This window comes from Syngnathoides biaculeatus, chromosome 23, assembly GCF_019802595.1.
Source record: "Syngnathoides biaculeatus isolate LvHL_M chromosome 23, ASM1980259v1, whole genome shotgun sequence".
Lineage (NCBI taxonomy): Eukaryota > Metazoa > Chordata > Actinopteri > Syngnathiformes > Syngnathidae > Syngnathoides > Syngnathoides biaculeatus.
This window is the reverse complement of record NC_084662.1, coordinates 16060930-16075548: the sequence shown is the minus strand read 5'-3', so window position 1 is coordinate 16075548 and position 14619 is coordinate 16060930. Positions and strand designations below refer to the sequence as shown.

The 14619-nt window shown below is 41.8% G+C and overlaps 1 protein-coding gene across 5 annotated transcripts in view; it reads left to right on the top strand.

Moving 5' to 3' along the window:
• rfx6 (regulatory factor X, 6) overlaps nucleotides 1-14619 on the top strand; it is a 23528-nt gene extending 8909 nt beyond the window's left edge. For 2 of the 5 annotated variants that reach the window (XM_061813185.1, XM_061813187.1), the window contains exons 14-22: nucleotides 907-1016; nucleotides 1236-1353; nucleotides 2366-2488; nucleotides 2592-2804; nucleotides 3286-3523; nucleotides 5216-5571; nucleotides 7149-7355; nucleotides 8026-8161; nucleotides 14291-14619. In XM_061813185.1, coding sequence (XP_061669169.1) covers nucleotides 907-1016; nucleotides 1236-1353; nucleotides 2366-2488; nucleotides 2592-2804; nucleotides 3286-3523; nucleotides 5216-5571; nucleotides 7149-7355; nucleotides 8026-8161; nucleotides 14291-14423 — 1634 coding nt within the window. In that variant the 3' untranslated portion in view covers nucleotides 14424-14619. Of the gene's footprint in view, nucleotides 1-906; nucleotides 1017-1235; nucleotides 1354-2365; nucleotides 2489-2591; nucleotides 2805-3285; nucleotides 3524-5215; nucleotides 5572-7148; nucleotides 7356-7975; nucleotides 8459-14290 lie in introns of those variants that run through there. The other 3 variants (XM_061813188.1, XM_061813189.1, XM_061813190.1) reach the window with 3 other exon arrangements.

Sequence of the window (14619 nt, the reverse complement as noted above, 5' to 3'; positions counted from 1 at the left end):
CGGTGCATGTACGATCTTTGATAACTTCACCAAGGAAGTTATTATTATGAAAATATTTGTTTTAAAGATGTAATGTTTATGGGGGGGGTCTTCAGTAATAATACTACCTCACTGAAAATGTAATGCTGAGTTTTAATCCTCATTATTTCACTTAAGCAGGTTTAAAGGATGTCCTTTTCTGTATTTTATACTTTTGATAGCTGCTAAAGCACATGTGTCAAACTCGAGGCCCTGGGACCAGCTCCGGCCCGCTGCATGATTTTATGTGGTCTGCGAAGGAAAATCATGCGTTTCAACTTCCATGATTCTTATTCAAATCTATACAAAAATTTCTAATTGTCATATTATAACCGATAACATTGCGATATTAAAAGCATTTTTGTGTGAACAAACATCAATAAACAAACCTACCTTACACTTTATACCCTTTAGTTCTGATTCCAAAACTAGATCAATTTAATGTGTAAATATGATGAGGCGATTAAGGATTTTTATTCTTTCAGTTATAACGGCCCTCTGGGGCGAAACCGTAACCATAATGTGGTCTGCGACAAAAATTAGTTTAACACCAATGTGTTAAGGACATTTGACATACAGTAAGTTTTTGCAATTGCCTGGACCGAGAACCCTACGTTTAGAACCAGGATTTAGTATTAACATTACCTCCATCAAATTTATTAAGCATTTACTAAGAATGTTTATAGCATGTTTTCGATATGACCTCCACCGGGAAGCACATCTTCGTTCGAGTCCTCATTATCATCACCACCACCAAGGGAACTACACAATCGTCGTTTTTGTCAGTCGCCGCGAATTGCTCAAGATGAGGCTGTGTTGACCTTGGCGAGGTTTCTACCGCCAGACGTTCGTTCTTGTCCGTGCCGACGAGAATCATGTTTCTGGCAGATGAGGCCATCGCCGTCTTCAAGGAGCTGAAGGAGCTCCTGAGGAAGAACGCCACCGTGGAGTCGTTTATCGAGTGGTTGGACACCGTGGTGGAGCACAAAGTTGTCAAGGTCTTGGTGCTGACTGCTCTGTGTGTGTGTTTAATGTGTGAATTTTTTTTTGTGTTGTGTGTTTTCTGTAGTCAGAGTATGTGAGAATAGTTTGAGACGGGTGGAGTTTTTTTTTCTAAGTGACAGTTTGCTTGTTTTTTACATGTGAGGTTATGAGAGATGGCTATCACAGCACCTCGCGACCATCCAAAACGTGTTTCTCTTGTGGCGTTTCGTCAGCCGGGCAAGCAGAGCGGCCGCTCGGTCAAGAAGCGAGCTCAGGACTTCTTGCTGCGCTGGAGCTTCTTCGGCGCGCGCGTGATGCACAACCTGACGCTCAACAACGCCGCCAGCTTCGGTGAGCTCGGCCGACTCCGACGCGGCGATTATTAGGATTAATCATTCAGGGGCTCCGTTTTGCGGCCGCGTTCTTCTTTACACAAAGCTGCCGGCGCATTTGAACAATCGAGCCATAAAACGTAATGATTAAACAAGTCTTATCTCGGGGTCGTGTGCTCACTGTTCAAACACGGCGTGTGGATAAACACGACCCGCTCGTGCGCACTCCCGTGCCATCTGACGTGACCCCCTGGTGGGCAAAGGCAGCAAATTCAGGTGACGTGCTTGGTTTTTCAATCCATCCATCCATCCATCCATCCATTTCATTAGCCGCTTATTCTCACAAGGATCGCGGGAGTGTGAGGTCAACGCCCTCACCGAACGCGCAACTGTGCTGGCTATTTTTGGATGAGTTAATTTTGTTAGTTTATTGAACAAGATATTATTACTTTCGTATTTTAATTTTGGCAGTAACGATGACAGACTGGTTAGTGCCTGTCTGCCTCACGGTATTGAGGACTGGGATTCGAATCCTGGCCTCATCTGTGTGCGGTTTGCATGTTGTCCTCCTGTCTGCGTGGGTTTTCTCTGGGTACTCCGGTTTCTTCCTAAAACATAAGTGGCAGGTTATTAGTTATTATATTATATTATATTGAATTCTATATAATATAAAAAATAATAAAATATAATAATATATATATATATTGTATGTACTGTACATATATGTTATATTATAATTAGTTATTTAATTAAATTGGACTCTTAAATTGTCCACAGGTGTGAGTGTGACTGGTTGTTTGTTTATTTGAGCCTTGCGATTGGAAGGCAACCAGTTCAGGGTGTACCCTGCCTCCTGACAGCTGGGATAAGCTCCAGCACTCCCTCGACCCTCGTGAGGATAAGCAACTAAAGAAATGGACGGATGGATATCGTTTCATTTCATATTATTCCCCCCCCCCCCACCCCAAAAAAAAAATAGAAGCGTCCAACCCATTTGCAGTTGAGTACATAACTATGTGGCGTGTATTTAGGTTCCTTCCACCTGATCCGGATGCTTCTGGACGAGTACATCCTGCTCGCGCTGGAAACACAGTTCAACAACGACAAGGAGCAGGACCTGCAGAATCTTCTGGACAAACACATGAAAAAAGCAGGCAAGCACACAATCTCATTTCCCTGTTCTTTTACACATGATTGTAACATTTATTTTTAAAATAATTGCTTACATTTATAATTGACAATGTTTTGCTCTTTCAGGTGCCAGTAAAGCAGCCTTTTTAGCATCTCCTAGTTCCTGCTTCTTAGCCAATCGCAACAAGGCCGTCGGGTCAGCCCTCGTCGACCAATCGGTGAAGAGCGAGTCCTCACTACAGGGTGACTCCATGTCTCTGTCGGCCAATAGGCAGCGAGTGGTGGAGATGCACGTCAACGTCTACCCAGAGACAGATTCTGTCTGCTTTCCTGGTCCAGGTATATTGATACAAAAAAAGTGTTTCCATGAAAAACAACACAATCGATGTCTGTCACAATGGCCGAGGCATTCAAGGTCATTCAGGTCGAAGTCTCTACGCGTATGTTGGTTGAAATTCTACCCACCGTGTGATTGGACTGACAAAAGGTGCTGGCAGTCCAGTCCAACCGAAATTCCTAAAACTATGGTGTCATCATTGTTTTTCCCCTACACTGGCACGAGGTACATTTGTGAGTTTGGGCGAGTTCCTGCATTCCTATTGCAAAGTCTTCACAAGTCTTTGTTTGAAACTCACTGCTGACAAGATTTCACCAACAAAGACTAATAAAATGACTCAAATCTGTCGTCAAATCTCTCATCTCTTGTTCACCAGGCTGATAAAAATCAAGCTATGGGCCGACTGTCCCCCGAGCCACACTTTGGAGACCCCGGTTCCCAAGCTGAGAAAATAAAAATAAAGACTGGTTTCTCTTTTTCCAGGTGGTCTGACAGAATCGTGCGCTTCCGTCATGACGCCCCCGATCTCTCCGGCAGCACTGGTGCACCGAGGCTCCGTCATCAACCAGGGGCCCCGAGTCCCGACTTGTTCCTCGTCCTCATACCCCTCCGCGTTGAGCTCTGTGAGCCAGCCCAACCCTTGCACCGCCTTCCCGGACAACTCGTACCCCTGCTCGGCGTACTTCCCTCCGTCCGCTTCCACCTACCAGCCTGCACTCAGGTCAGATTAAAGTCTTCAATTTGCTATGCAAATGAGTATTCGAGCCCAAGTGCAAAGAGTAGGAAAAATAAGTGTTGCATATTTATTCAGCTATATATTATATATTGTCCTATTTTTTTTTTTTTTTTTTTTGGAGATTTTGAAGGGAGATATTATATATTGATATTATTCATATTTTTTTTTTTTGTAAGAGGCCTCGTAGGTCAGTGGTTAGAGCACTGGTTTGGTAAACCAGGGGTTGTGGGTTCGTCTCCCGCTGGGGCCTCCACTCCCCTGGACGTGAGGGCATCCGGGGTAAAAATTGTGCCAAACATATATATGTGTTTATCTGAGATGACACGCTGTGCCGACGCCGAAAGAAACACATTCATAATTTTTTTAGCAAAAAAGAAAAATATTTTGGGGAAGAAGTAATATTTATTATTTATTGTTTCGAATTTTTTTTCAAAGGTGTAGTCTATGTTTCACAACTTGTTAGATTAAGACAATTCTAATGAAACAATTTCATTCTTGATTTTAAAACTCAATCCCAAATTATTATTATTATTATTCTCTTCACATGATTCCAACTTCTTTTTGCAAATAAACATACCTTTAATTGCATAATATTTTTATTAACTCTGATTGTTTGGACTCATACAATATTGCAAAATTTTTTTCCCAGTGTATTTTTCTCCTAAAATGACATTTTTATTCTAAAAGATTGCAATTTATCTTGTAATACTATATTCCCCTCCAAATAAAAAGCTTCTTTTTTTACAGTCAAAATTTATTCCGGTTGTATAATGTTTTTCGTTGTTGACGTAATATCACAACATCATTCTCTTAGTATTATTATTTTTGGGGGGGGGGGTTTTGAGGGGAGACATAAGTGATATTCATTATTTTTTTTTTAGCAAAGAAAACATTTTTGGGAAGAAGTAATATTATTTAGAACATTTTTTTAAAGGCATAGTCTGTTTCACTACTTGTTAGATTACGACTATTCTAATGAAACAATTTCATTCTTGATTTTAAAACTCAATCCCAAATTATGATTATTATTATTCTCTTAACATGATTCATTTTTTTCACAAATAAACATATCTTTACTTGCATAATATTTTGATTTAACTCTAATTGTTTGAACTCATACAATATTGCAAATTCTTTTTTCCTAAAATGACATTGTTATTCTAAAAGATTGCAATTTATCTTGTAATAATACATTCCCCTCCAAATAAAAAGCTTCATTTTTTTTTACAGTCAAAATTATTATATTTGTTTGTTTGTTTATTTATTGATTTATTTATTTCTTTGTCTTCTCGTAATATAATGACTATAAGGAAGAAAAATCAGACAGAATATCACAATATCATTCTGTTAATATTATTGCTAATATTGTGAGATTCAAGATGTAATTTTGCTTTCATAAAAAGTTGTGACACAGGCAAAAAAATACTTGGGAAAGTTGAAAGAATGTTCAAAGAAAGGGGGAAAAAAAACGTTTGGAACGTTGAACAGATTGGTGGGTTTCATGATCGGGTTTAAAAGGAGCAATCCCGAAAGGCTGAGTTAATAGATTCAAAGAATCTGGAGAAATATCTGCACATAATAGGGAAGGCCGAAAATGTTATTGTGAGATTCAAACCATACTTTCTTTTGGCTAATCCCGATTTTAATCTGGTGAGATTACATTTCTTGTGTGTTGAGGCCCGAGACGGAGAGCACTTTCGCATCTTGCGTTCAGTCGTCATCGTTGGCCTACCAGCTGTGTCGTTACACCGCTTTCGAAGACCAGCAGCCGCCTGCCGCCAAAGAAGTCTTGTACGGAGACGGCCATCACTTCTCGTGCGGTTCCGGCGTTGGTCCGCCCTGCCCGGCGTCTCCTTACGTCTCTTCCGCTCGGCTTGCTTCCGGATACGGCTGCGGACCGGACACCATCTCGAGTGATCCCAGGCTCGAAGCTCACATCTTGGATGCCGCCGATGGATTCGGCTTTGGACTAAACCACACGGGCGGTGACGGCGAGGTTGCGGGACAAACTTACTCAACTGCGGGACAAAACGGTGAGCGTAGCAATACGGGAACTGGAATTTTTAGACATTTGCACTTGGCACTTCATTCTTTTTTTTTTGTAATTTTAAAATTATCCCTTCATTACAAAAAGATACTTTAATCCCATACGTTTACAATTTTCATCCATCCATCCATTATGTGAGCCACTTATCCTCATAAGGGTCGCAGGAGCGCTGGAGCCTATTCGAGCAGGAAGCCGGATACATGTATGGTTGCCAGCCAATCGGAGGGCACATTGAGACTACCAACAGTCGCACTCACAATCAACCCGAGGGGCAATTTAGAGGCTCCAATTAATTAATGTTTTTACGCCAGTGGATGAGATGGTAGCCTCCATCCGCCTTTGGGTGTGGGGATGGATCCCGGGTATTGTTTGAGCCTATGCACCAAACAGTTTAGCGTACCCACCGTTTTTGGATTCCTCAGAGAGCCGACCGGTGCTGTGGTGTTAAGATAGTCGGTGCCTGTCGTGGCGGCAACCCCCGAACATGTTGGTGAACACCAACAACAAGAGATGCTGTCAAGCTGAAGAAGGAGTCCTATCGGGCCTTTTTGGCCTTTAGGAATCCAAAGGCAGCTGATGAATACAGGCTGGCCAGGCGGAACGCAGCTTTGGTGGTTTCCGATGCAAAAACCCGCGTGTAGGAGGGGTTCGGTGAAACACTGGAAAAACGACTTCAAGATGGCTTCAAGGAAATTCTGGTCTCACCGTCCGGCATTTCAGGAGGGGGAATCGGTGTACTGTCAAAGCTGTGTATAGTGAGGATGGGGTGCTGTTGACTTCAACTCGGGACGTTGTTAGTCGGTGGGGAGAATATAGTCGAAGACCTCCTCAATTCCACATACATGGCTTCCCAGGAGGAAGCAGAGTCTGGGTTCTCTGAGGCTTTTCTATCTCTGGAGTTGAGGTCACCGAGGTTGTTAAAAAGCTCCTCAATGGCAAGGCCCCGGGGGTGGATGAGATTCACCCAGAGGTCCTAAGAGCTATGGATGTTGTGGGGCTGTCCTGGTTGACACGCATTTGCAATATAATGCGGACATTGGGGACAGGGCCTTTGGATTTCAGACTGGGGTGGTGGTTCCGTTTTTCAGGGTGAGAAGCTCGGTCATCTGGTAGGGGCTCAGTGTCGAGTTGTTGCTGCTCCTCCGCATTGAGAAGAGCCAGAGGAGATGGCTGGGACATCTGATTCTGATGCCTCCTGGACGCCTCCCTGGTGAGGTGTTCTGGGCATGTCCCACCGGAAAGAGACCCCGAGGACGACCCAGGACACGCTGGAGAGACTATGAGCTGGATGAAGTGGCTGGGTAAACGGAAGTCTGTGCACCTGGAAAAGCGGTAAAAGATGGATGGATGGATGGATGGATGGATGGATGGATGGATGGATGGATGGAGCACTTCTTCCCATTTTTATATGGCTAAATTATAACTGCATTCACTAGAAAAGATCCACTTCATTTTTAAATACACTTTTAATATCAGAATGTTCCTTTTCATCATTCTATAAAATTGGGACTTTATTGAAATTATAATAGCATAAATTTTTGGGGGTTATTTGGGGGCCTCCAGCCACAGCTTATTACGGAAACGGAAGCTACGAGGACAGCCAGCGGTTGGCGCCGGTGGTGGAGCAGCACGTATCTGTCATCAGCAGCGTTAGTAGCCCACTCCTCCTCCTGCGCTCGCCGTACTCCGACGTCCATGACCCGCTGAACATCCTTGACCGGCCCACCGCGAAAAACGCAACCTTCTACAATGACGTGCAAAACGCGACAGGTGAGCGACATAATGGTAGCTCATGATAGCTCTAGCCTCCACCAATAACATACAAGAGTTGGTTAGCATTTGCTTATTGATTTTTATGTAATTACTGTAGTTACACATTAGACAACTTAGTATGAAGTTTTGTTTTTGTGTTTGTTACAGTTCTTAGCATTTGTTTGTTTTAAAGGACAGTCGTTAGCTACAGTACTTAGTTGAGGAATTTGAGTTTGTTGCTGTTATGCTTTAGTTAGTTAATTCCTTGCTTAATAGGTTACTGATGTTGATTATTTAATTCATTTGTTGGCTGAACTACTAATTTCATTTAGCTAGTTAGTTTTGTTTGCTAGCTACAGTAATCTGTGAGTTTGGGGTTGTTAGTTAGCTTTTGTTACTTACAGAGCTCAGTCAGTCAGCATAATTTTCTTTAGTTAGCTTAAAAGCTGTTTAATTAGTTAGTCAGTTCCTTGCTTAGTAGTTTACTTATGGGGGTTAGTGAGTGAAAAGTCATGACACGCCAGTGATGATTGTTTGATGGAAACATGACTTCAGCGAGCAATGGGACAACAGTAGGATCAGCACCAAGTCGAACAAAATGTGGGTCTTGTCAACCCGTCTCCTGTGTCATCCGCCAGGCTCGGCCCCCTGCATGTACAGCGTCTCATCGTCGCCGTTCTCCTCCCAGGGCACTTCGCTTTCCCAGCAGCGTGCCGACGTGCGGGACCTGGTCTCCTCGCTGCCCCCCATCGACACGGTCTTCATGGGTGCCCCGGGGTTGCCGTAACGCACGCGACACCTTGCAGTCGGTCCCCTAGATCGAGGTAGGCCCAAGTCGCCCGCACAAGACGACTGAGTTCCGGGGATGTTGCGGGCGGGTGGGCGTGAGCGCGGCTGTTGTTCGATGCCTGTATGCAGCGGCTGTAAATAATTGGCTACTTTTTGTTTTGTTTTCTCTGCACTTTTTGCAATAAAAGTCAAAATATCGTAGAGAGTGAACCGCCATTCATTTCCTATCGGAAAGTCCGTTTTTAGTTATAGTTCCTATTTGACTGATGAGAAATAAAATGGAATTTCTTGACACCAGGCAAAAATGTCCGTTTTACATTCTTACTTTTCAAAAGGTATTTATGCTCCTACAATAAATAATTACTGAATATTAAACTAAAAATGTGATTTGATCAGTTGATATATTATTTGATAAATATAAAAATCAGCTAATATATTAATATTTATCCCTATCTGGCCAAATCAGGAAATTGAACTGTTCCAGATAAACCTAAAATAATTGTGATAAACTAAAAAAAATGATGGGACACGAGTGAACACATAATGGAAAACAAGACAAATTTATCCTTCTGTCAAAAATATTTTAAATGCTACAGACAATATAATAATTACGGTTTCATACATTTTAAATATTTTCCTTTCATATAACTAAATTGGGTCAACAAAATATCTTAAATTAATCTAATAATTAAAATACTAGTACAAATGTTAATTAAAAATATATACAAGACATGAATATACACAATAAGTACAAATAAATGCACCATTTTTTAAAAATGTAAAATATCCCCAATTTAATAAGTAATATAAAATAAGTTTCCTAATTGTTATTTATGTCACATTTTGTACTTGTTGTACTTGTTACCATGGATGCAAGACAACAGAGACGTGAAGGTACAGTAATTGTTTTTAACTAGTAGTCGTGTCACATTTTGTAATCGTAAATCATAAATGTATCCAAGTGCGTTTTAGTATACGTGGAGAATTAACGTACACCAGAAGAAATGACGACGCTGATGACGTGCCGACCGTCCTCTCCTTCATCCGCTTATCTGCTGCAGCGGTGACAGATGGCGGCGCGCGTGTGCACGTTACAGCGCGTTACACCTTAAAGTACTTTTAATTACATGGTCAATAATGGCGGGCCACAATTGGCCGAGTGCTCGGGTGAAAACAACAGAAGGCCCACGGCAAACGTTGGGACAATATTTAACCACAACGTGATGGGCGAGCGCCCTCCATATGGCCTCGCTGGCATCTTTTGTCCGAACAATGAATATTCTGTTAACAATATATACATTTATACAGTAAATGACATGTGGGTGCAGACAATCGTGAATTCAATTTCATGAAACGATAAGCAACAAGTTGTCAGTGTCTTAATTCTATACTACTAATAACAAACTATGAAAAACATTCGTCTTCACTCATTTTCTCCTTGTGTTGCTTGAGAAGAAAACAAAATATTGTGTGTATCTATATATATCTATATACAGTACATACTTTATCTCTCTATCTATACACACACATACATAAGCGGCTTGGAAAATCGATGCGTGTGTGTATGTGTGTATGTGTGTATATATATATATATAATTTTTAGTTGTATACATGTGTACGTGTGTGTGTGTGTGTGTGTGGTGTGTGTGTGTGTGTGTGTGTGTGTGTGTGTGTGGTGTGTGTGTGTGTGTGTGTGTGTGTATAGAACAGTTCAGTTACCTGATTTGGCTAGATGGGGATAAATATTAATATATTTTTCATGTTTTTATTTTATTTTTACATTTATCAACTAATGTATCACCTGATCAAATCACATTTTTAGTTTACTATTCATTAATTATTTATTGTAGGACCATAAATAACTATTGAAAAATAAGATTGTAAAGGATAAAATACTGATTAAGATTTTTATAACATCTATATGTAATAATTTCCCCTCATAGAGCCAAATTATATGGTATTAGTATTGCGATAGCTGGCTTGATGGACAGTGATAAATTAATATTTATATATAATGTATACATATATATGTACATAAGTGTGTGTGTGTGTGTGGTGTGTGTGTGTGTGTGTGTGCGCGCGCGCCATTGCAAAAAATCACGTGAAGTAAAAAAAATAGTTAAAAATATGTTAGAATTTATAAAAATTACAAAATGCAAATTGGGGGGGAAACATGACTAACGACCTGCATCATTTTAGCATATTCATTTGAGAAAAAAAAATCAAATGTTAGTAGGATGTGGGGCACACCCTGGACTGGTTGCACAGCCTTTGTGAGGATAAGTAGTTCAGATAATGGATGAATGGATGGAAATGTTTGTAGATCAATTATCCCACCGTGCAATGCACAACACTCGAAATGCGACAATTTGATGAACAATAGCAGCTTTCGGCCACTAGGGGTCACCATCGCGCTGTTCCCCATGATTAAGGTCACAATATTAGGAACCGTCACTTCTCTGAAATGTAATTATTTGTTAGTCAGCCATTGTCGAGGCACGTTCTGAACCTGATCGACCATTCCGGATTGAGGACGGCGACACGGCCACATTCCAGCTAAACTTAATTGCTTTTGCTTTTCAGAGGAAATGGGAAGAAAATGCTTCAAGGTTGCAAAATGAGAAAGAATAATAATCATTAAAAAAAAGAGAGAGGAAAAAGCAGTGCGCGGTTATCGATTGATTTCAAGACAGTCAGCTAAAGTCAACTTGGCCTTAGTAACATTTAACAAGGGATTTTTTTTTACGAAGACCTAAACAATACCAAAATCACCTTGTTGAGATCCTTTTTCTTTTTTTTTAAAAACACAATTTTCGCATTCTCATGGACGCCGAACTGTATTACGCTTTTATTTACACATTGACTCCACTATTTTACCTTATCCTCGTTTTAGCGAGTTAGTTAATCGTTAACGTTCACAATGGTATTGACACTATTTTATGACTTATTTACATATTTATTTACATTACTCATCTGCTCGTACAACTCCCGAGGGCTTCTCCATTAATTTGAGTTTCTTTGGCAGCGGCTTGTGCGGTTGAAAGGTCGTTCTCGCTGATCTGCATTGCTTACACGAACAACCAAGCTGCCAAAAAAAAATGGGGATATTTCTTTCTTTCACTGTCTATTTTGACAAGAAAGAGGATAATAAAATCAATTTAAAACAAAAGTCAGATATTTGTGACTAAAATATTGTGATATTCAGAAGAAATATTGTTCTAAGCAGTATTGTGCTGTATGAAAATGATGAATTTACTAACGGATTGTCAAATTAATTGATATAGATTTTTGACCTCATTTAACTTTGCTCACAATCATCAATATTTTTGCTTTTTTTTATAGACCAAGTCATTAACTGAATCTCTTTCAAATTTAGATTTGTGCATTTATGTCACTGTCCATTTGAAATAATGTCCAATTTTTAATAAAAGGATGGAAGGTTAAAAAAATGTTGATCAATTGAAAAAAATTATTAACAGGTGAGTTGATCATCAAAATAATATGCAAAGGATAAATAAATGGAAAAAAAATCCCAGAAAAGCCGGGAGAAAATTCACTAAAATCCAAATCTTTATTTTTATGCCATTTTTCATTTTATTTCATGTGAAAGCCACATCGCCTTTCCTTTAACGGTAAATATTCTCCTGTATGGGTAATTTATCATTTTATGCGTAATGCTTTTTTTTTCCCCCTTATATCTCTTCATTCATCGCCCCGACGTTCACTCGCCGACGTTCGATCGGAGCGCCTCGTCTCCACATTTCCACAAACCCGGTCCGCGGGCGCCGAGTCGACCGCGGGGAGCGCAACTCCGCATTCGGGCGTTCACAAAAGCATTCCAGCGCCGCCGACGAAGCGTCAAAAGTCTCGGCTGGCTGTCGTCTCCGCTGGCGTCACCTTGGCGAGACCTGCGCAAAGTTCTCGTCGGCCTTGCAGTCACCGGTAATTTTTTTTAAACAAGCCTCTCAAGTGCATCTTTTTAACAAATTCTTCGCCGCGGCCGCCACAAAGCGCCGGTGATTATTCAGTAACAAGTGTTTTTTGATTTGAATAGTCCTGCGCGTGATAGGAGGATGATTATGAATACATTTCAAAAGAGTTTGCCGTGCCACAACATTCCCTGCCTGCCCGCCCGCCTGGCATTGTCGCTTCTCGTCCTTGTTGCTGTTTACTGTTCAGCGTGTGCGTGTTGTGTGTGTTGCCTTCATGGAAAAGCTCGCAAAGCAGCTCTTGAGTTCACGAGTTGGGTTTCTCAATGGTGGGTCACAAAAGCTCTGCCTTGACAAAGATGATAATTCAGTACATAAGTCACGGAAGAAAAAAATATTTCAATATGTCCCTGCGCAGGTGCACAACAATCCACACGAACCCCCGTTTATAACGGGGGGGGGGGTGAAATTAGATGTTATAGGGAGACCGTGGCAAAAAATGTATTTCTTTTACAACATTTTACCCCTTTAAACCAAGCTAAAGCATTTTTCTGGCATTCCTCCGCATCTGTTCTTGCTCACTTGCTGTCAAGAAATGCGAGACTACCGTATAACTTCTCTTTAAGGACAAGACTTGCTCACACAGTTCTACAAATAATAGATTGTTAGAGTGTTTTTTCAAGCAGTTTTTTCGTCACTCTCAGTTGAAGTTTATTGTAAAACTTCCACATAAAACAAAATAGAACTAAATGGTTATTTGGCGCAGGTGCGCACTGCAGGTAGCTAGCTAGCTAGCTAACCAAGCCTGCTAAGATGCTTTAGAACGCCTCATTGTTGGCTGTGAGTGCATGCATGTCACGGAGAGAAGACAGAAGAGCATCCATCCATCTTCTACCTCTTATTCCATGTTGGGTTGCGAGGGAAGTAGTTTTAGCAGGGAAGCCCAGACTTTCCTCGACCCTGCCATTTCCTCCAGCTCCTCCAAGAGGATCCCAAGACATTCCGAGGCAAGCCAAGAGACATGATTTCTCCAGCGTGTCCTGGATCGTACCCGGGGTCTCCTCCTGGTTGGACGTGTCCAGAACACCTCACCACGGAGGTTTCCAGGAGCTCACTTGGCTCGGAGACGGCACTCTGCAGTTTTCCGACTGAGGACCAGGGTGTCCAGTTTGGAGGTGCTGATTCTCACCTCAGCCGCTTCACGCTTACCTGGCAACCACTCCTGAGAGAGTTGGAGAACACGTCTTGATGAAGTCAGGAGAACCACATCTGCAAAAAGAAATGATGCAGTACTGAGGCCACCTAACTGGACCCCCTCTATGCCTTGGCTGCACCTTGAAGTTCTGCCCATTAAGGTTATGAACAAAATTGGTGACAAAGGGTCGCCTTGATGGAGTCCAACCCTCACCGGAAACAAGCCCGACTCTGACCCAACAAGGACCCAACAGCTCATATTAGGGGATTTGGCATGCTATACTCCTGAACCCCCTTGCAAGACTCCCTGAGGGATGCAGTAGAATGCCTTCTCCAAGTCCAAAAAAAAAACCATGTAGACTGATTGGGGGAACTCCCATCCACCCCGGAGGACCCTGCCGGCGTGTAGAGTTGGTCCACTGTTCCACGGCTAGGACGAAAGCCACACTCCTCCTCCTGAATCTGAGAGTCGGCTTTCCGACGGTCCGTCGTCCCCAGCACCTCGGAATAGACTTTACCAAGTAGGCTGCGGAATGTGTTCGGCGGGTCCTGTTTTTCCAGGTCGTAGTTGAGGTTTTTGAACGACTGTTGAGCAGACATGAGAGAATGGCTTGATTTTGAACAATTTTGAGCGTTGTTATTTTATTAAATTTTTCAAGGTTGTTGACAACACTCTTCTGTGTAGTGTGTCAAGTTTACAAAACAATTATGTTCACGTTACATAACAGGAACTTTTACCAGCTGACACACAAGAAGCTAGAAGTAAGTAGTCACTTCTTCTTCTTCTTCTTTTCCTTTCGGGTTGTCCCGATTAGGGGTTGCCACAGTGTGTCATCTTTTTCCGTCTTAGCCTATCTCGTGCATCTTCCTCTCTCCACCCTTGCTATCTCTTCTCCCTGGAGCTTCACTCTTCCCCAACTGCCCCTCAAATTCATGCAAATATAATCTGTTTTACTTTGGCTAATCTTCATTCCTCTCCTTTCCACTGCGTGCCTCCATCTTTCAAATTGTTACTCCATCTGCTACCTGATTTCACTGCAGATCACAATATCATCTGGGAACATCATGGTCCAAGGGGAATCCAGTTTCACCTCATCTGTCAGCCGATCCATTACCACAGCAAACAGGAAGGGGCTCAGGGCGGATCCCTGATGCAGTCCCACCTCCACCTTGAATTCGTCTGACACAACTACGGCACAATAAATGCTCAGATTAAAAAGCAAAAGAATTTTTGCATTTTGGTGACATTGATGTTTCCCCTTGGTGTGAATCCGTGCAAGTAATCCATACAATACATGATACAGCTCATCCCTAATAGCATGTGTCCAGCCGTGATAGAATAAAGGATTAGGCTGTAATTTCCGCATTGT